The sequence below is a fragment of the Abramis brama genome (genome assembly GCF_963993115.1).
Source record: "Abramis brama genome assembly, chromosome: 3".
NCBI lineage: Eukaryota > Metazoa > Chordata > Actinopteri > Cypriniformes > Leuciscidae > Abramis > Abramis brama.
The window spans coordinates 15,115,675-15,138,037 of NC_139965.1; the positions used below are offsets into that span (position 1 = coordinate 15,115,675).

At 35.9% G+C, this 22,363-nt stretch overlaps 1 protein-coding gene across 4 annotated transcripts in view; it reads left to right on the plus strand.

The window, feature by feature from the left end:
* The window catches only part of dock11 (dedicator of cytokinesis 11), a 131,358-nt gene that overhangs the window by 81,938 nt on the left and 27,057 nt on the right, over positions 1-22,363 (plus strand). For all 4 annotated transcript variants that reach the window (XM_084110039.1, XM_084110041.1, XM_084110040.1 and 1 more), the window contains 11 exons: positions 6,576-6,689; positions 7,315-7,375; positions 7,454-7,542; positions 9,438-9,552; positions 11,396-11,462; positions 13,479-13,526; positions 13,765-13,907; positions 14,754-14,869; positions 14,994-15,131; positions 15,416-15,598; positions 21,290-21,403. In XM_084110039.1, the coding sequence (XP_083966165.1) occupies positions 6,576-6,689; positions 7,315-7,375; positions 7,454-7,542; positions 9,438-9,552; positions 11,396-11,462; positions 13,479-13,526; positions 13,765-13,907; positions 14,754-14,869; positions 14,994-15,131; positions 15,416-15,598; positions 21,290-21,403 (1,188 nt within the window). The remainder of the gene's footprint in view (positions 1-6,575; positions 6,690-7,314; positions 7,376-7,453; positions 7,543-9,437; positions 9,553-11,395; positions 11,463-13,478; positions 13,527-13,764; positions 13,908-14,753; positions 14,870-14,993; positions 15,132-15,415; positions 15,599-21,289; positions 21,404-22,363) is intronic.

The window sequence follows — 22,363 nt, forward strand, 5'->3', positions numbered from 1 at the left end:
ATTTCCTAGAAGTTTAATCTTAGTCTTTAGTACAATTTTGTTAGTTACATTTTATATAAAAAATGTGTTATTATTATTTCTATTTAGCTTTAGTTTATTTTATTTCATTTTAGTTAAACTTATACTTTTAGTAAGATGCAAGTTAGCATTTCTATTTAAAGCTTTTCCTCTAATGTTTTGTTTTATTCCAGATTTATTTCAATTTTACGGAAATGTTTTTTAATGATTCATAATTGTTTGAGTTTTAGTTAACTATAATAACACTGAAAGAGACTTGGATTCTTTTTACTTTTGGTCGTCCAGTAAGCAACCCAGCCACCCCCCACCCTCTCCCAAAAAAAACACTATTTATCAACGACCATACTGAGGGCCCTATTTTAACGATCTGAAACGCAAGTATCAAACGCGAAACGCAAGTAACTTTGTGGGCGGATCTCGGGCGCTGTTGCTATTATACCGGCAGGATAAATGACTCTTGCGCCCGACGCAAATCTAAAATGGGTTGGTCTGAAGTAGCTTCATTACTCATAGGTGTGGTTAATAAACCAATCAGAGCATCATCTCACATTCCCTTTAAGAGCAGGCGTGCTTGTTCCATGGCGGATTGCTATTATAACGGCGGATTTGCCAGGCGCGCGCCAGGAGCGGTTCACAGCCGAGGAGACCGACGTTCTCGTCAGGGCCTTAAAAGACAGAGAAGTGACATTGTATAGGGATTGGAGAAACCCACCCAAATTAGCTTCGGTTAAACAGGCGTATTATAATTTTGGTTTATAATTTTGGAATTATGTATGGTTTGCAAAAATGGGAACTGCTGCGTCTGTGTGTAGATGAGAGAAGCAAAGTGTATGCGTGTTGTGCACATGCTACATTATGGCCAAGCATGCGCCCTTAAAATAGCATCTGAACGTGCCACTGAAAACGCGGAATTGTTTTCTGGAACTGCAAAATAGCACCAGGGAACGTTTGCGCCGGAACACGCCTCCTCTTTTCACTGAACCGCCCCCGGGAGCACAAGTTCATTCCCTAATTTACCGACGTGCGTCTGTCGAGGGAAAAGTCCGCTGTGCGTCGGGTGCAAAATAGGAATGATACATGCGTCGGTGTACAAAGTCAATTGCGCTGGGTGCAAGATAGGGCCCTGAATTTCTTTAGCTACAAGTTTTGCTAAACCCAGTAAAAAAAACAAGTTCTGACATGAAACTCTAGATTGTGCTGGCTGATGGGTCTTTAACACAACCTGCTGACAATTACATGATTTTCAACTAGACTGTTTCATGTTGCATCTGGAGCCAATGATCTTGCTGCTCAACATTTAAATAGTTTGTCAGTGTTTGTTGTAGCAGTCTGCAGCACGCTTTCAAAGTTCCTCTGAATCAGTCCACCTTCCTAGGCCTTACCTGTATAGATCTGCTACTGGTAATTTCATATGCTCATATACTTTTGTGCAGCAGCAGTGTGTCTAGCAGCAGCAATATCAGCAATAACAGCAGCAGCAGCAACAATCAACTGCAGCAGCTTTTCTGCATTACTGTACAGTACTTTTTATATGATCATGTTTCCCTTATAGGCGTCGATTTCGGTGGGGACGGTGGGTACGCACCCACCAGATTTCGTCATGAGTCATTTTGTACCCACCACTTTTAACTTCCGTCCATATTAATTTGACTTTTGGGTAATTTTTTTTACCGTTTTCAGTGGTAATGAGGAGCAATATGAGAGAGAAATTTGGTAATCATTGTCTGACCCAACAAAAAAACATTATAATATTAATTTTATTTTAATTTAAGCGTATGTAGGGGGAGCTCATCCAATTTTGGTACAAAATATGAGTCACGATATTCGATAGTTAGCGGACGCATAGGCTAAAGCTTGCCACAAAGAACCGGCAAAAGTAATCATGTGTCAAATATAGCAAGGAGACATTTTAATTGTTTATTAATAAACTAGTGTTTTATGTGTCAGTCAAAGATGTTGACAATGCTGACTCGTCATCTTCGCAGATGAACGTGCCTATAGAGAGAAATGCACACTTCATACGGATTACATAAGAGAGTTGTCTGTTTCTTTTCGTTTTGAATTGTTTTGTTTAAAAGTGGACATTTCAAGCTTTCTAGATACATTTCTGAGTTTCGGTTCATTTATGAGACGAGCTCAGTTCACGAGCAATGCAAGTTATATTGCGCCGGTGCCTCCAATTCCTGATTAAACCGTCTTAAATGCGTCTCCGTGTGGACAGAAACCAATGTAGGCCTAATCTTCCTGATTTAATCACGTAAAACACAAGTCTAAACACAAGCACCACTCGATGGTAACCACAAACCTCCAAGAGTTTGTAAACCAATTTTTTGTAAAACATATTTAATACTTTACTTACAAATTCAATTTTTTTTTCCAAAATGTAATTAATTGCACAGTCTTTGTTTTAGCTGCTTGTTTTAGCTGCTACCAATTGACACAGAGTCAAGAAATTACAAACCACCCACCCCCCAGGTCTGCCGATTCTTTATCACCCCCCAATGCTAATCGATCTCCTCTCAGGGAATCAAAAGAAAACCGGTTTTTCCTGTTTTCACCAGCGCGTGGGCGGCGTTTTAATCCCTTGCAGTTCCTTTGTTTAAATGCTATTTAAGCAAATCTACTATAGGGGAGAGCGGGGCACAAAGTAACACTTTTTGACTTTCTCAGTTTGTGTAAATCTACTTATGGTTCAGAGTATTTATTTTTTCCCACATGTCTAGTACAATTATGTGTTTTTGTTTAATCAATACAGTATATACTTTTTTTCTTGATATACCCCGAAAGAATGAAAGTGAATTGTGACAACATGCCCCATAGGTGGGGTACATTGTAACGTGCAGGGGCACATTGTAACATGACCATATGACAGCTTAAAATGTTATCTGATCTAAAAATATATATACAAAACAAAACAATATTTTCTAAATAAAATACAATTAAAAAACTTTTTCATATAAAATAATGGCAATTTTTAATAATTAAATATAAACTAATTTTTGAGTTTTGACTACGAACACACAGCTATACAACATAGTTCAAAACAAATAAATAATTAGTAATTTCTGAACATTGACTCTCAGTCTTTATTCACATTTTTCTCACGTTTTCTCAATAAAAATAATAAAAGTATAGAATATAATAGCATATTTCTAATAGGGGCACATTGTAACGCAGTGTTACAACATGCCCCCGCCTGCACAACTGGGATTTAAACCCTGCTAGTGTCTTCTGCTAGTTAGCGAAGCATTAAATAACTATCTCAACTGTTAAATAACATCTTGGAGATTAAAATAATATCAGATTTGTCTTATTTTAAATAAACACAAAAAATAGAGATGAAAAATTAACTTAAGTAAGAAATTTACTTTTGCTATGGTTTAATAAAAGTCTATGGATATCTTCCAAAAAATAAATAATTTTGGCGGATTTTTTTTTTCTATATAGTGTTGATATGGCAACTAGTAAATACACAAAGTTTCGTCATCCAAGCATGTGCAGAAGTATTTAAAACAAGCGTGTTACAACTAACCCCGCGTTAGGATGTGCCCAGCGCTCCCCCTACATACGCTTAAGTTATTTCAAATTAATGTTTATAACTTAATTTGTTGATATCGCGTAACTTAATTTGACATACAGTATGTTGATATAACCAACTGACATTGTAGCCTAGTAGATTAGATTGCATGCCAGGAAGAGGCTTATGCTTTGTATTAAGTAATGAGCGTTTACTATAATATAGCCGCGCTCAAGCGCACGACCGCACGCATAAAGCTTGCCACAAAGAACCGGTAAAAGTAATGATTATGAATGCGTCTAAATGTGTCTAAATATGCTGTGAATGTGAATGTGCATTATACGCCGAGTTTCGGTTCATTTATGAGATGAACTCCAGTTCACTCGCCGGCGCCTCCAATGTCGTGATTGTCTACTATATTTACTTCTTAAATCCAGGCAATTGGTTCACGAAACATTGATTAAAAATTAAGATATAATTAATACAAAACGAAATTCAATTTAAAGAAAGGCAGCTGTTCTGTTTGAGGTCTCTGCAAGTTTTAAAGCAGTCTTTTAGTGCCGCTTTCAGAGCGCTCACGTGCGTAACCGTAAACTGACACGTTGTTTTTTCCCTCATAAATGCGAACACGAAAATTAAAATAAAATGAATATTATAATGTTTTTTTGTTGTGTCAGACAATGATTACCAAATTTTTCTCTCATATTGCTCATAACCACTGAAAACGGTCAACGGAAGTTAAAAGTGGTGGGTACAAAATGACTCATGACGAAATCTGGTGGGTACATGTACACTGTCTTTGTATTTCTTTAGAATATTGCTACTTTTAGAAAAAAAATGACATAATTATGAATCAAATTATTATGAACAAAAAATGAAACTGTTTCAAAATTCGACAACACAAAGAATGATCAAAAAGCGATATAACGCACATCTCAGGTAAAATTAATTATATAAAAAACAGGGAACATTTTGTAAAAGCAAAACTGAACAAAATGCGTAATTAAAATAATTGTATTATGTGTTACCAAATATTTAATACCACTTCCCCATAATGTTGTAATTATTTTTTAAAACAACATCTGTCAAACTGTCAATCAGATACCTCTTATCTGGTCATTTTTATTTTATTTTAGAAGTCATAACTGTTGATCACCCTTTATATGGAATTTGTGAATATGAATATTTAGAAGATTTACAAACTGTCGGCAAGACCTCAAACCAACCCCGGACATTCTGAGACTAACGTGGAAAAATCTTTATGCTTAATGCATTAAGACAGTTCAATTAAAAATATTTATTAATAATGGAATGGCAAATCAGATGCGCCCAAAATATAAATGCAACGTGTTGTGCTGCAACATTACCTCACAAGAAATATCTGCCCAAGAACAATCACACAAGAAATATCTGCACGAATTAAGAATCTGGGTAAGTCGCATTATTTAAGCCTTTCATTATGTTAGGATGATTTTGTGTATATATATAAAAAAATACTGCTGGGTTTTTACAGGCAGAGTCACGTGTATTATGCTGACACTAAATTCTCTGTTGCACTTATATAAATATAGATATTCTGTGAAGCGAAACACATTGAGGGATTTTTTAAGTACGCCCCCCCGAAAGCACTTGCAGAATTCTGCGAGACTATGCGAGACGAATTGCTGTATGCCGCGGGAGAAAACGCGCGTTTTTAAAGGCCACATCTGTAAAAGCAGCAGCAGCAATAATCAACAGCTGCAGCAATAAAAGCAGCAGCAGTAATAATCAACTGCAGCAGCAATATCAGCGGCTACGATAACAGCAGCAGCAATAATCAACAGCAGCAGCGAAATCAGCAATAACTGCACCAGCAGCAATAACTAACAGCAGCAGCAGCAATAATCAACAGCAGCAGCAGTAATAATCAACTGCAGCAGCAATATCAGCGGCTACGATAACAGCAGCAGCGAAATCAGCAATAACTGCACCAGCAGCAATAATTAACAGCAGCAGCAGCAATAATCAACAGCAGCAGCAATAAAAGCAGCAGCAGCAATAATCAACAGCAGCAGCGAAGTCAGCAATAACTGCACCAACAGCAATAACTAACAGCAGCAGCAGCAGCAGCAATAATCAACAGCAGCAGCAGTAATAATCAACTGCAGCAGCAATATCAGCGGCTACGATAACAGCAGCAGCAATAATCAACAGCAGCAGCGAAATCAGCAATAACTGCACCAGTAGCAATAACTAACAGCAGCAGCGAAGTCAGCAATAACTGCACCAGCAGCAATAACTAACAGCAGCAGCAGCAATAATCAACAGCAGCAGCAATAAAAGCAGCAGCAGTAATAATCAACTGCAGCAGCAATATCAGCGGCTACGATAACAGCAGCAGCAATAATCAACAGCAGCAGCGAAATCAGCAATAACTGCACCAGCAGCAATAACTAACAGCAGCAGCAATAATCAACAGCAGCAGCAATAAAAGCAGCAGCAGTAATAATCAACTGCAGCAGCAATATCAGCGGCTACGATAACAGCAGCAGCGAAATCAGCGATAACTGCACCAGCAGCAATAATTAACAGCAGCAGCAGCAATAATCAACAGCAGCAGCAATAACAGCAGCAGCAGCAATAACAGCAGCAGCAGCAATAACAGCAGCAGCGAAATCAGCAATAACTGCACCAGCAGCAATAGCAGCAGCAATATCAGCAAGTAAAGCAGCAGCAGCAATAACCAACAGCAGCAGCAGAGTAGCATATCTATTCCGCCAAAACCAAATACATATCCATTGTCATATCCATTACCATGCTAAACTCTTTCAAGAATTGTCAGGTTTGAACTCGCATTTTTCGATTATTGTGTAATTTATTGTCAAAATAGATTGTTCCTGCATTATTAAAATCATGGAAGCTTTTGAAAAGTATAATGTTGTTCTTTTGAAAGCTGCAGGGCACACTCATAGTAACATTATTGGCAAGTGACTTACAATGCCTTCCATTGTTTCTGCTACTATGTGTTATAATCATTAATTTACCATTGACCTCATGACAGAACCAACAGGCCCGCATCTGTCTGCTGTACCTGCCATTGTTTGAGCTGCTCTACCAGAACATGAGCCAGATGAACAGCCCAAGGCAACTCTGCAGAAATGGCCTCAGCCTCATGGTAAACGCCCATTTCTCGCTTATCTGGGATCAACAATGACTCAGTCTTCATCTGTTCTCTGCAATCAATATGAAATATTTATGGAAAAAAAATTGCATTGCTTAATGGATTGAAACTGTTCACAAATGTCAGTCCAAAAAGATAAGACAAATCAGCGGTATTTGAAAAATATTAACAGGCTTTAGTTGATATTTCTTTGTAATCTTCACAGAAACATAAAGAAATGTTAATAGCAACTTCCACCTACAACTCTGACTGTAGAGTGGAAATCAACTTTCATTCGACTCTCAAATATCTTTCGATGATACTTTCGAAATGGATATTTTGCATATTGTTATTTATAGCTTTAGAGTTCAAAGTATAATCTGATTCAATCAAATAAAATATATGTGCCGTCTTTGAGTTTATAGATGGACCAGTTATTTTTCTTGTCGGCAGTGTGTGTCGATTGTGTGTCTGTGTGCGTTGCTTCAGTATTTACCGATTGGGTTTACTTTTACACTGTTGTATAACTCGAGACATGCGAGTGCTACATTTACATTCCATGTCCTAGTGTAAATGTTAACCTGGCAAGTTTTTGATCCGGAGTTAGATAAGCACTTCCTGTTTTCCCATGCTCCTTTAGTACCGAGATGATTTGTCAGTGGACAGCCGCAGAAGCAGCTCTATCGTTGATAAGGAACCTAGTAAGTATCAAAGTCTTTTGGCAGCAGAAGTAACAAGTAAACAGACAAACCCACAGTGTGCATTTGTGTGTTTCACAGCCGGTGTGGTCTCCCAGAATGGACACAGTAGGAAAGGCGAGTCCAGAGGCTCTATGTATGGAGATCCTGGCACTCCAGACATCAATGAGGTGAAACAGAAACAGATTTCACTACATGTCCAGTGTTGGGGAATGTTCATTTTAAAAGTCAAACTCACAAATTAAGTTAGATTTGTTACTTTTTGTGTAAACACAGTAGGTTAAGGTTTCCTTACTTTTTACAGATACACTACTGTTCAAAAGTAAGAGAAATAAATAAATACTTTTACTCAGCAAGAATGCATGAAATTGACAGTAAAGATATTTATTATATTACAAAAGATTTCTATTTTCTTTTGAACTTTCTATTCATCAAAGAATTCTGAAAAAAAAAAAAAAAATTACATAATCCACAAAAAATATAAAGTCGATTTCAAAATTGATAATAATAGTAAATGTTTCTCGAGCAGCAAATCAGCATATTAATATGATTTCTGAAGGATCAGGTGACACTGAAGACTGGAGTAATGATGCTGAAAATTCCGCTTTGCATTAAAGGAATAAATTGCATTTTAAAATATATTCAAATGGAAAACAATTGCAGTAATATTTCACAATATATATATACAGTGCAATGCATAAGTGAATACACCCATGCTAAAGTTGACTAAAAAGAGGAATAAAAAATCATAATTTGGAAATTGAACTTAATGCCTTAATTTAAAAAATTAGGAAAAATCCAACCTTTAAGGACACCAATTTTCTTTGTGAATGAATAATGTATCGTAAATAAATAAATGTTCTTCCTTAAAATACATGGTGCATAAGTGAGTACACCCCTATGTTAAATTCCCATAGAGGCAGGCAGATTTTTATTTTTAAGTATTTTTTTAAAAACAATTTTAGGATACTATGCATCCTGATAAAGTTCCCTTGGCCTTTGGAATTAAAATAGCCCCACATCATCACATAGCCTTCACCATACCTAGAGATTGGCATGATTTTATTTCAGTTAGCCTAAAAGCTAGTTTGATTTGCATTGAGAGATGATCTTATGGAAAGTACCCCATGCCATTCTCTAGGTATGGTGAATGCTATGTGATGATGTGGGGCTATTTTAATTCCAAAGGCCAAGGGAACTTTATCAGGATGCATAGTATCCTAAAAAAAAATTAAAAAAATACTTAAAAATAAAAATCTGCCTGCCTCTATGGGAATTTAACATAGGGGTGTACTCACTTATGCACCATGTATTTTAAGGAAGAACATTTATTTATTTACGATACATTATTCATTCACAAAGAAAATTGGTGTCCTTAAAGGTTGGATTTTTCCTAATTTTTTAAATTAAGGCATTAAGTTCAATTTGCAAAATATGATTTTTTATTCCTCTTTTTAATCAACTTTAGCATGGGTGTATTCACTTATGCATTGCACTGTATATGTTTTACTGTATTTTTAATCAAATAAATGCAGCCTTGGTGAGCATGAGAAAATTATTTAAAAAACATTTAAAAAATCGTATCGACCCTAAACCTGAACGGTAGTGCATACTGCATAATATATATAATAATTTACTTAAACAGCAACATTTATCATATTGTATTTCTCATGTACCATCAACAGAAAACTGGACACATGCTAATGGTCATGACAACAGCTAATTGTATGGTGGCCGCACTTGCAAACTTTGAGACAACGATGTTCAAATTCTGTTTTTACTGATGACGGCACGCACAGCAAATAATGCTTTATTGAACATAAATCACACATACTCTTACTGCCACAATTATATATCTCTTAAATATACCTATTTTTCCCACTGTGTGAAAAGGACTTCGTTAAAATATAAAATTAATGTGGTTATCATGGTATAAATATAACAAGTAATGCATTACTCATTACATGAAAAAAATATGCGTAACATGTTACCCCAACACTACAGGTTACCTTATTTACATGACCCTTATCATGCATCATTTTTAATATTCCCCCCTTCTGCTCAGTTAAACAGGCGCGGCTCCACTATGAGCACTGTACCCGCCGCTGGACGTTTGGGACAGTATGAGATCAGAGGGCTGCTTCTGTGTTACCTAAACATTGTAAGAACCTTGTCAGATGGTAAGCACACTTTTGTTATCATCATATCATCCAGCCTTTTTGTTATCATCATAAAACACCACCATTTTACTCAAGATTATAGTCTCAAAACAGCTCAAACATGCATTTTAGTCTGGGACTAGACTTAAGCCTTGTCTGTGAAACTGGGGGAATGTGTTTAAAAAAACTAAAAGCGCCATACAAGTTAATTTCACTTGACTTCAACGGGGCAGACTGCTGTTGTGCTCAAATGTAACACTTGAGCTGTGGGCGGCAGCTGTTGTTGATCTTTAAATGACAGGTGTTTAAATTTTATGGAAATCTGTTGAGTATCCGTTGGAGCTTCGTGGGTGCAAATAACTCTTAATCCAGGGTTTATCAGTCCTGCTCTTGGGTTCTTCCGGTGCAACACAGTTCGGATGACTCACACGCTACTTGTCGGCTCATTTGTAGAGTAATGCTTGATCTAAGTTGGGAGTGACCTAAAAGATGAAGTGCTGGAGCAGGATTGAGAAACTGATTTAAACAAGTTGGTGCCTGGTCTAAGATCCAGGGTTTCCATGCTCATAAAAATCCTGGAATTGTGATTTGACGGGAAAAAACACATAGATTTCTATTGAATCTGTTTTTATAGTATTTATCTGCTTTGAAATAGCACTCACAACGTCGTCTAGATATTGTGAGTTCCTGTTTAGAGTAAAATAAGTGATTTTTTTTTTTTTTTTTTTTTTGGAGGTTCTTATTGGAGACATTAGTGTACTAGTACATATATTATTAATTAAAATCAAAAAAAAAAATTTACACTCAAAAATCCATCCCAGTAATCATTGCTCTAAGAGCATGGGAACCTTGTGGATGGGTTTCCTGAAACTCTTGGGAATGTCACTCTAATAGGAAGAAGGCATGTGATGGTATCAAATGTTCAATTGCTGAAGCTTTCATTGCGGTATACGGTATTATCACAATACTGAAATAAGTTAAAAAAGTGTTGTCACTATAACAGGTTTAATAACTTTTTTTCTTATAACAAAAAGAACTTAACATTTAAATACAATAAAGCAATACACAAAAATGTATAAAGTTTCAAACAGATTAAAATGCAAAATAATTATAAAGAACAATAGGTATTACTTTACAATAAGTTCTCATTAGTTAACTTTGGTAATGCATTAACTGGCATGTTAAATAGCTACATTTGTTACAGAAGTTACTATTCTTTGTTAACATTAGTTACTAAAATACAACTGTTAGTTCATGTTAGCTCAGGTCCATTAAATAATACAGTTACAACTTATGATTTTAATAATGTGTTATTAAATGTTAAAATTAAAGAGATACTCCACTTTAAAATGAAAATTCTGTCATCATATACAGTACTCACCCTCATGTTGTTTCAAACCTGTATGAATTTCTTTCTTCTGCTGAACAGAAAGGAAGATATTTAGAAGAATGTCAGTAACCAGACAGTTGATGGGCCCCATTGACTTGCATAGTATGGAAAAAAAATATACTATGGAAGTCAATGAGACCAGAAACTGTCTGGTTACTGACATTCTTCTAAATATCTTCCTTTCTGTTCAGCAGAAGAAAGAAATTCATACAGGTTTGAAACAACATGAGGGTGAGTATATGATGACAGAATTTTCATTTTAAAGTGGAGTATCCCTTTAACTGAGATTAATAAATGCTTTAGAAGTATTTTTCATTGTCAGTTTATGTTAACTAATGAATTAACTGATGTTAACGAATGGAGCCTTAATGTAAAGTGTAAGTCTATATAAATTACATTTATATGCATGTTCATTATAGGAAGAAGAGTTGAACTATGTTGCATTAATGCTTTTGTCTTAATGTCTTCCTTTAGACACTCTGATGGCCTACTGGTCGAAAGTCAATCCACAAGACATCATGAACTTCCTCAGTCTGCTCGAGTGAGTGACACCAACATTCCCACAAGGCGTTGTCCTTGTTGATCTTGTCATTCATGTGTATCTCAATCTTGTGTGGCACAATCAGATGGTAAATCATACAAGATAAGTTGGTACGATTCTTTGGAAAGAAGTCTCTTATGTTCAACCAGGCTTCATTTATTTGATCAAAAACACAGTAAAATTGTGACATATTATTACAATTTAAAATGACGTTTTTCTATTTTCATATATTTTAAAGTTTAATTTATTCCTGTGATCAAAGCTGAATTTTCAGCATCATTACTCCAGTCTTCAGTGTCACATGATCCTTCAGAAATCATGTGTGCTGCTTAATATTTCACTGCTCTATACCTTTAAGCATTTTGGTATTCCACCATGTTTCTCAATGACATGCCCCCAACTCATAAAGCTCTGGGCTCAAAGAAATCCCCAGCTTTCTACTTGTATTTACAACTATGTGGCGCCGTTCATGTGCATTCAACATGTTAATATGATCTTTCTGACGTGACTTGAATGCACAATTAGGCACTGAAGTTATAAGAAGTGCATAAGACAGTTTACACCAGTTCCCACTTTACGGCCACTTGTTGTGACATTAGCTGTGTTTCCATCCAAAGTTGAGAATTTAGCTTATGCGCAAAATGGGAATATCTCATAAAACATTTGCACTGTTTCCATCCAGTGAGCCGAAGAGATAAAATTAAAATTAATCCGACTCAATTGAGTGCATACGTTTTTTCTATGCACATATTTGGAATTTATTCACATCTTGCGTTTTTTTTAATGCGATATACACTAGGGCTGGGTATTGACACAAATTTCACAATTCGATTCAATTTCGATTCCGATTCGATTCAATATTGATTATTTTGGATATCAGGTACAATACATGGCAAATTTTCTCAAGGAAAACAAATCTCTTAACCAATGCTGTAAACTATGGGAGTCAGTGGTAGCCTATAGGCTTCATTAGCCTACTATAATATTGAAGGTAAAAATTAACTGATTTGTATACAAACACTTAAATTACACTTATTTATTTTTACAATAATAAAGTTATATGAAATATAAACATTTAAATGGTGGCTGTCTTAAAAACTTGCCAGATTTATTCAAACATGTATTAAATATTGAAGAACATTAAAAATTATAATGAAGATGTAATATGGTGCATATATTTAGCAAAATGCTCCTCTCTAGAGTTAATTCTTCTAGCTGACTAACAAGTTTATGGTCGCTGGATATGGTTTTTCTGAGGTAAATGTGACGTTACATGACATTGTTTACAAGCTGTTTTACTGACGTCTTTCCACGGTTGAAACACTGATTGAGCGATTACATGTGACATGATACGGATTTCGATAAGTTCTACTCTATCTTTTAACACGCGTTCAGATGCTCATTCATGTTTATTTTGCGCTGTAACTGGTATTATTAAGGCGGAAGAAGATCATGTGCTGCTGCTTCTCTTGAGCTGAGCCAAAACGGTATTTATGTTTTTGAATTTCGTAAGAAAATGAACGTAATTTGAAATCTGAGACTTTGTTTCATACCAATAGTACAAAAGATTATTGCGATATATTGGATGGGATGCGCGCTACAATGTTCCATTCATCAACTGAAAACAGGATGACTAGCCTAATCGATTCTTTGGATTTAAGAATCATTATCGATTCGTAAAAATGAGAATCGATTAAAATCGAGAAATTGATATTTTTTTACCCAGCCCTAATATACCAAAATGCTCATAAAAATAGGTGGATGGAAAAATAGCTACTGAGAATTGTGTTGCTTTATGAATTGTGCTCTGACACTATTTGGGAAGTGTAGCTGGAAGCAGCTTCATACTTGCAGAACGTTCTTATTCTGGGTTTCTGGCCTTAAAAATTGTTTGAGAATATGAAGGTCTGTTGCCAGAAAGTAAATCATGACCCTCAAATATGTTACCTTGTCTCTTTGTGTTTATATGGCTTTCTATCTCATAATAGACTAATTTTCTGTCTTCTCTGATTGTAGGATCTGCATAGTCCAGTTCCGCTATGTTGGCAAGAGAAGCATTAGCCGGTATGCTTAATCAGGACTCAACAACAAAAAACATGTTTCCAATTTAAGAGCTAACCACATTCATATCACCATTCATATTTACATGAACCACAACTGTGATATTGTGTTGCCTGCTATCGTGTCATCAAAGCCATATATTTACATTTCATTGAATGGGTTCTGTGTTTTCAAAATAAGCAGCGGCATCAAGATTAGCACTGTTGCGAACAATACGTCTTTGTTTGTGTGTGTTGTTTAGGAGTCAGGAACCCTGGGTGTCGAAACTCTTCTCGTCTGACAGAAAGTCCCAGACAATGCCGGTTCTGCGTGGTCGAGGAAGCTTCATGCAAGCAAAGCTGCAGCAGTTCAGCACTATGGACACCTCATTAACCCTGAACATGGGTAAACATCTGTCTACTCCTGTTGTTTTATAACCTTCAGTCTGTGAAACACCGCATTATGATACAGGATTTTCAGGCTTTCCTGCTCCTACAATGCTCTATTATGCTATATTCTGAAATGTAACATAACAAAATTAAACATACTATAATGCAATGGACATGATAAAACTTGACAACTTTATCTAATTTAACATAATATAATATTATGTAACATAATAGCTTAATTTACCATGAAGCTTTACTTTAAAATTCCAAGTCTCTGTTGTCTATCATGCAATTTTGATTTTGATTAATGCCTGATATACACTAAAGTTTGGGGTCAGTAATTTTTCAGTGTTTTTGAATAAAGGCTTATAAGCTCACCAGTTTGTTTGATCAAAAAAAGTAGAACCCGTAATATTGTGGAATATTATCACAATTTAAAATAACTTCTCTATTTTAGTCTTTCTTTGTCACATGATCCTTCAGAAATGATTCTTATATGCTGATTTTGCTGCTCAAAAATAATTTCTTTTTATCAATGTTGCAAACGTTATGCTATTTTAAAGGTTCCTCGTTTAGTTTTAGAGGTCTCCTACAATAGGTTTACATGCATACAACAACACTTTAATTTTCTCATAATATACATTGCACATCATCTCATTTCTCATTTTTTCCCTGCCATCTCATATTTTTTCCATCACCATGTCCCTTTAGGGATCACGCAATTCATTTTTTTCTCTCTTCTTGAATCTAGTCTTATGAGTACAAAATAAACAAGAAAACTACAGAATTTTTTATAAATCATGTGCTGTAAGTGAAGCCAGTTGTTTTCATGAATGTGTAATTGTGGAGTCTTGTATTTCAGCTGGAGGTCCCACAGAAGCAGAGACCAACCACCAGTCTTTGCTTGAGGGGAATATGTCGACAGAAGCCTGCCTTACCGTGCTGGACGTCCTCTCACTCTTCACTCAGAGCTTCAAGGTAATCACCAGGGTTTTTTTTTAACTTAGATCTGTCTTCTAGAGTTCGTAATGAAGCTAAAGGGTCAGTTCTAAATAATTTGATTCTTCCATAAACTGATAATGTGATTACTGGACTCTGACAGAATCAGCTGCTGGACAATGAAGGTCACAATGCTCTGATGACGAAGGTCTTTGACACGTACCTCACTTTACTGAAAGTCGGACAATCAGAAGCAGCAATCAAACACATCTTTGCCTCTTTGCGAGCCTTTATCATCAAGGTGAGATCAATATATTTCTTTAGTTTACTCAGAAAACGATTATTTACTCATCCTCATGACGTTCCAAACACAAGTGCTGGTGTTTTTTCTGTATAAAACAAAAGATATATATATATTTTTTTAAAGATTTTATCATGCAGGTTTGGTGCCTTTGAATAATCTTGAATGAAGTTTTAATGAATGACCACAATCTTTAAATGCAACAACATGAGATGTTTTCAAGATGTTCCAGATTTTGCCTGATTGAACATTGATGTGTTTGTGTCTCGATTATATACATTTAGTTCCAGGTTCCCCTTTTCAAGGGCCGTGTAACGCTGTGCGGTTCGCTGTGTTACGAAGTCTTGAAGTGCTGTATGTCTAAATTAAGTGTCCTACGTGGGGAGGCGTCTGCACTTCTTTACCTGCTCATGAGGAACAATTTTGATTACACCAAGAGGAAAAGCTTCCTGCGCATGCACTTACAGGTATATAATGACAATTTCAGGCAAATCTCATGACAATTCACACCATTCTGATCTTTGTTCATTTTGGACGTTACAAATCCCATCTTTACTGTATGTCAGCACATATTTTCATTTCATTGTTTCCTTTTCTGTAAACAGTCAACTCTTACACAATACTTTGTGGTAAATGAGCATTTGGATGTGGGGGAGTTTATCTGAGTCCTGCAACCTAATGCATAAAATATGGAGTGGTTACTGCATGGTTGCACGTTTGAAGGGGTGAATCACGAGCTTGCGCCACTGGGTCCTTGAGTAAGACACTTCATAGAGACAATCTTATTAAGACAATCTTATTTCTTATTAAACTGTTTTTGCTGCAAAAACTTTACCAACATTTTAAGTGAAATTTTTTTTAATGCATGTTATGGTCCATTTAACTCTAGGCTGCTTCAAGGTGATTGTCTCTGACAGAAGTGTAGTGTACTTCACTTTATATCAATATATGATATACATATATTAAAACGTAAATTTTATATGTACATTTTATTCATGTCAAGTCAAGTCAAGTATATTTGTATAGCGCTTTTCACAATACAGATTGTATCAAAGCAGCTTCACAGTATTAAATTAAAATAATACAACAAGGTTTGTTTCTAGTGGAATTTATTGATTGATAAAATTAAATTAAATATCCCCAACTGAGCAAGCCAAAGGCAACAGTGGCAAGGAACCGAAAAACTCCATCAAGTGACCTAATGGTGACCTGAAACTCCATCAGGTGAAAAACCTTGGGAGAACCCAGGCTCAGTCGGGGGCCAGTTCTCCTCTGGCGTTTATGAACTAGAGGCCGGATTGTAGTTTGAACTGTAAGATTAATATTATATGAATGCCTGGCTGAAGAGATGCGTCTTTAATCTAGTTTTAAACTGGGAGAGCGAGTCTGAGCAACGAACAGTATCAGGAAGACTATTCCAGAGTTTTGGAGCTAAATGTGAAAATGCTCTCCCTCCTTTGGTGGATCTGGATATCCTAAGTATGACCAAAAGCCTCGAATTTAGTGATCTTAAAGAGCGCGATGGATTATAGGGCGATAGAAGATCCGTTAAATAGACTGGAGCTAAGCCGTTTAGGGCTTTATAGGTCAGTAGCAATACCTTGTAATTAATACGGAACTTTATAGGTAACCAATGCAGTGATGATAAAATCGGTGTTATATGATCATATTTTCTTGATCTAGTAAGAACTCTAGCGGCTGCATTTTGGACTAACTGTAGCTTGTTTATTGAGGATGCAGGACAACCGGCTAATAAAGCATTACAGTGATCTAGTCTCGAGGTCATGAATGCATGAACTAAGTTTTCTGCATCAGAAACTGATAGCATATTACGTAGCTTAGCAATGTTTCTAAGGTGGAAAAAGGCTGTTTTTGTAACATATGAAATATGATTTTCAAAAGACAGGTTACAATCGAGTATAACACCCAGGTCTTTTACTGTAGAGGATAAAGTAACAGGACATCCTACTATGTTAAAGTTGTATTGTAAGAGGTTTTGTGGGTGGTTTTTTGAACCGATAAGTATTACCTCTGCCTTGTCTGGATTTAATAAAAGAAAATTACGCGTCATCCAATCTTTTATATCTTTAACACACTCTGTCAATTTGGATAATTTAGCGTTTTCATCCGGCCGTGATGAAATATATATTTGAGTGTCATCAGCATAACAATGGAAACTAATTCCATGTTTCCTTATAATATTTCCAAGTGGCATCATATATATTGAGAATAATAGAGGGCCAAACACAGATCCCTGCGGCACTCCATAGTTTACTGAAGTTATGAACGATTTTTCTCCATTTAAAAAATAGACAAAATGGTAGCGGTCAGATAGGTATGATTTGAACCAGCTTAATGCTTGTCCTCATATAAATTATTATAATTTATATCTTATATACAGGGTTTCAAAATAAATGCTCACCAGTCACTGTGGCTAGTGTATTTCAAAAGTTACTAGCCACTCAGCATTTTCACTGGCCACAATTTTGACATTGATACCATGGGGAAAAACTGCCATATAGATATTTTTAATATTATCTCATAATTTGGCAGAATGTATTTTAGGCTGCTGTCACTTTAAGACCTGCTTTTCTTTCTCAACTGTTTACTTTCACTTAGAACATTACTGACTGTTTACGTGAATACTCGTGTATTTGACTGTTTAAGTGAAGTGAGTTTAAGCAGTGAAAAAGAACTACATTTAGTACTGAGAGGTGGCTTTATGTGCACGTACTTTGGGTGTGGACACAAAATCTGCAGGAATGAGTAAAAATATACAATAAGCGCAATCCCACGCCGTAATTCAAGCCCTGCAACACCAACAGTATTCATCCAGGGCAAATGAAAGGAGTGAGTGAGGAGAGGCGGGTTTGTGTGTCACTTGCTGTCGGAGAGATGATTTGTTTATTTATACGTTTTTCACACATTTATTTTTTTATAGTCGTATTAACATTAAAATTAATTTGTATACTCTTGTGCAGAAAAGGTACATACTTCTGAGAGTGTAGCAGAAGAGTAGGCAAGCTACTTGCTAGCTTACAAGTCCACATAAAACATGGAAACCCAACGTGTGTGTGTGTGTTGATTTGGAATAAAAAAAAATTCTCCATCTGATGTGTCACAAGCAGATACGATGCGTCATGAAACATTTCTGTGTACCTAAAATTACTTGAGTGTCTCACTAGCTACGTTTACATGGACACAATCGGAATGAAATCAATCCGATTGATGAATCCGAACAAGGTGTTTACATGAATGATAAATAAAGTAATCGGGTTGATGTGCGCGTTTATATGTCACAAGTTTCAAATCGGATCTGATGTTTTGACATGCGCACACTGCACGAATATATACAGAGTTCCCCGGTTTCGCGCATAAATATTCTCATCTATTGGTTCTTTATTTGTTTTAAACAGCAGACGTAATATTAATTCGTCTCTGGTCATAATTTAGAGCATATTAACCGTTTTGCCGTGCTGCTTATTGATCACGCAGTGAAAATGCCCCCCCCCCCTCCTGCTTCACTTCACAGACGCGCGAGTGAAATGAGGATTTTAGAATGACGGCAAACTTATTAATATGACACTTTATTCAACAGGAAGAACAGCTCGTTCCGCGCGTCATATGTCATTACGCTAATGTCATCGCACATGCGCAGTCCTTTCAGTTTCGGTTTTCAATCCGATCAAGTGTTTACATGTACTCAAGTGTTTACATGTACTCTCGATCGGATTACAAAAGGGATAAACCACCCCTTTCAATCGGATCGAAATTTCATTCGGATCGAGCTCAATCGGATCGATTAAGGTGTTTACATGAAGGTTTTTTAGTCCGATTGAGCCGTCAATTCCGATTATAAGTGTCCATGTAAACGCAGCTAACGTACTGTCTTGTAATGCGCTCTTATCAAAAAGCATAAAAGGTTTGCACAAGGCAGGGCTGCCAACTCTCACGCATTGAGCGTGAGACTCACGCAATTGACACTTTTCACACGCTCTCACGCCACACATCCATTTTCTCACGCACAGAAAAATTGCGGAGCAAAGAGGTACTTTTGATATTAAACTAATTCTCAGCTCTTAGATTCCGTCAATTTTATTACGAAATTCAGACAAAAATACGTTTGGCGCTTGTAAATGTGACGTGACAGATCGCTGAGCGCCTCAGTTCAAGTGCACGTGAACCGATCATCTGTTACTTTTTTATTTAAAGATGCAGTACAACTTACCGAAAGTATACATAATATCGACCAATTAGTGTTTTTCAACCATGGAAAGAGGTCAGTATAACAGCAGGAGAACAATTATGTCACATAACGTTACATTTACCTCAGGAAAGCCATTTAATGACCATAATATGTTAATTGAATAGAAGAAAATAGCTAGAGAGGAGATTTTGCTGAGCATTATATTACATTTTTAGTATATTTTTACTTATGTCATTAAATAATTGTTATTATAACAAAAACTGCATTATATTTAATTTAATTTGTTATTTTTAACCTTTAAAAATACCAGCAGATTGGGCCCTCTATGTTTACAGCATTAGGTGAGATTATTTTTTTAAATAAAATTTAAAATAAACATGTATCCAAATTAGTCAATATTGAATCAAAATCGGAATCAAATCACAAGAATGGAATTGAAATCTTGAAATTTTTGTCAAGCAATAATAAAAACTGTATCCTACCAGTCATTGTACAATGTAAACATTGTAACATGTTGTCACTAAACTGCATAAAATTCTATTTAGTTACCAAATGTTTTGACAATCACAATTACACTTATTGTGATGCAATATTTGTTTTTACATCCCCCATCCCCCCCCCCCCCCCCCCAAAAAAAAATCTCACTCCAAGCTAAACTCAAAAGTTGGCAGCCCTGACAAGGATCTTAAAGGATTAGTTCACTTCAGAATAAAAATTTCCTGATAATTTACTCACCCCCACATCATCCAAGATGTCCATGTCTTTCTTTCTTCAGTCAAAAAGAAATGAAGGTTTTTGAGGAAAACATTCCAGGATTTTTCTCCATATAGTGGACTTCAATGGGGTCCAACGGGCTGAAGGTCCAAATTGCAGTTTCAGTGCAGTTCAAAGATCTACACAATCCCAGACGAGGAATAAGAGTCTTATCTAGCGAAATGATTGGTCATTTTCAAAAAACAAACAAACATTTATTTACTTTTTAACCACAAATGCTCGTCTTTCACTAGCTCTGCGATGCGCCACGCATTACATAATCACGTTGAAAGGTCACGCGTAAGGCGTAAGTACCGACCTAGTGTTTACAAGCCATTTACAAAAAAAAGGTAAAATTTGGATTTGGACCTTCAACCCGTTGGACCCCACTGAAGTCCACTATATGGAGAAAAATCCTGGAATGTTTTCCTCAAAAACCTTCATTTCTTTTCCACTGAAGAAAGAAAGAAACGAATATCTTGGATGATGTGGGGGTGAGTAAATTATCAGGAAATTTGAATTCTGAAGTAAACTAATCCTTTAAGCCCACGGTGTAATCTTAATAACGTTAACAAAGCCTCATGGTTCCAGTGAGACAGGTCAAGCCACATTTACTTGATGTTTTCTTTAGCTCAATTGCAATTTCTCACGTCTTAAGGAATCTGCACCATTTATACTCAATGCAAAGCAATAACTTCACTTTTTTGATTTATTATATACATTTCAATTGTATCCTCATTATAAGTGAAAACAGGTTCTCATTTGTTAGTATATTTTGCATTCACAATGAATTTACAATGCTTTAGACCTATTTTTAAAACTGCATTTTTTTTTTTACACTTTCACCCTGTGAATACCTAATATATATACCTAATATATTTCATATATATATATATATATATATATATATATACACACACACACACACACACACACACATATCTGTAAATTGTTTTTCATCCTTTCATTTAAAATATTTTCATCCATATTTATCTTCTATATATATATATAAATAAATTTGTCTGGAATAAATTATCCTTTTCATTAATTTAAAACATAGTTTCATTCATATTTTCTGAAAGTCTGAGTCAGGTACATTGGTTAAGCAATCCCTGAGACATGTGCCTTTTTTGGGTGACTCAAGAATGTTTCTAAAATATTGCAATGATATTTTGTCTGTTTCCTTTCTGACCGTTAGATCATCATCGCTGTGAGCCAGCTTATCGCTGATGTGGCATTAACCGGAAGCTCACGTTTCCAGGATTCACTGTCCATCATCAACAACTTTGCCAACAGCGATAAAGTCATGAAGGTGCAGTAGAGTTTGCTAGCTGGAATCTGCAGTCACTTGTCAAACTACCTCATAAATAATTTCCTTTTAGGGGCCGCTTACATGTGCTTCACCACTTTTTGAAAGCCACTGTCTGAAATCAAAGCATCTCCAGTCTACGGATGGGAGGAGAAATTATATACTTTGCAAATGCAAAGTTTCTTGGGGGCAACACAAAACTTTAGATTACACAAAAGCATTGAAATATTTCTTTCCCCTCCTATCTCAGATTTTTTTCCACCACCATGTCCGTTTAAGGGCTCCATACCAGTCCATCATTCTTCATAATTTAATTTAAACATGGAACCAGAAAAACATTTGCGCTGTCCAGAACATCAGGGGCCTGATGTATAAATCTTGCAATCTTTATCTGTATACATAAAAAATAAACAACATAAATGTGCATGCCGCCTGCATACTGACAGACTTTACGTACAGTGCTCCCTCTTTTACTTGTGTGATCAAAATGATGAAGTAAAGAGAATACTGTGAATTTACACACATTTAAATGAAAAAATTGAGTTAATCAAACAAATTACATTAATTATTCCAGAAGATAAAGGCCTGGTTTCACAAACAGGGCTTAGATTAAGCCAGGATTAGGCCTAGGCCTTAGTTTAATTAGGGCATTTAAGTAGCTTTTATAAATGTGCCTTAGCAAAAAAACATTACTTGTGTGTATCTTGAGACATATTTTAAAATAAGTTGTTTTCAGTTAAACCAGCTCAAACATGCATTTTAGTCTGGGGCTAAGCCTCGTCTGTCAAACCGGGGGGAAAAGTTTAATTATTTTAAGCAGTAAATAGACATATCATCTGCTTTTGTAAAACTTTTTCTCTGAAACGATACGTTTTAATGACAGCGAGGTTTGCTTGGTTGTGATAATTCCGCTTCGAATTGTGTACTAAATCGCAGAAATCACATTCTGTAAAGACCGAGATA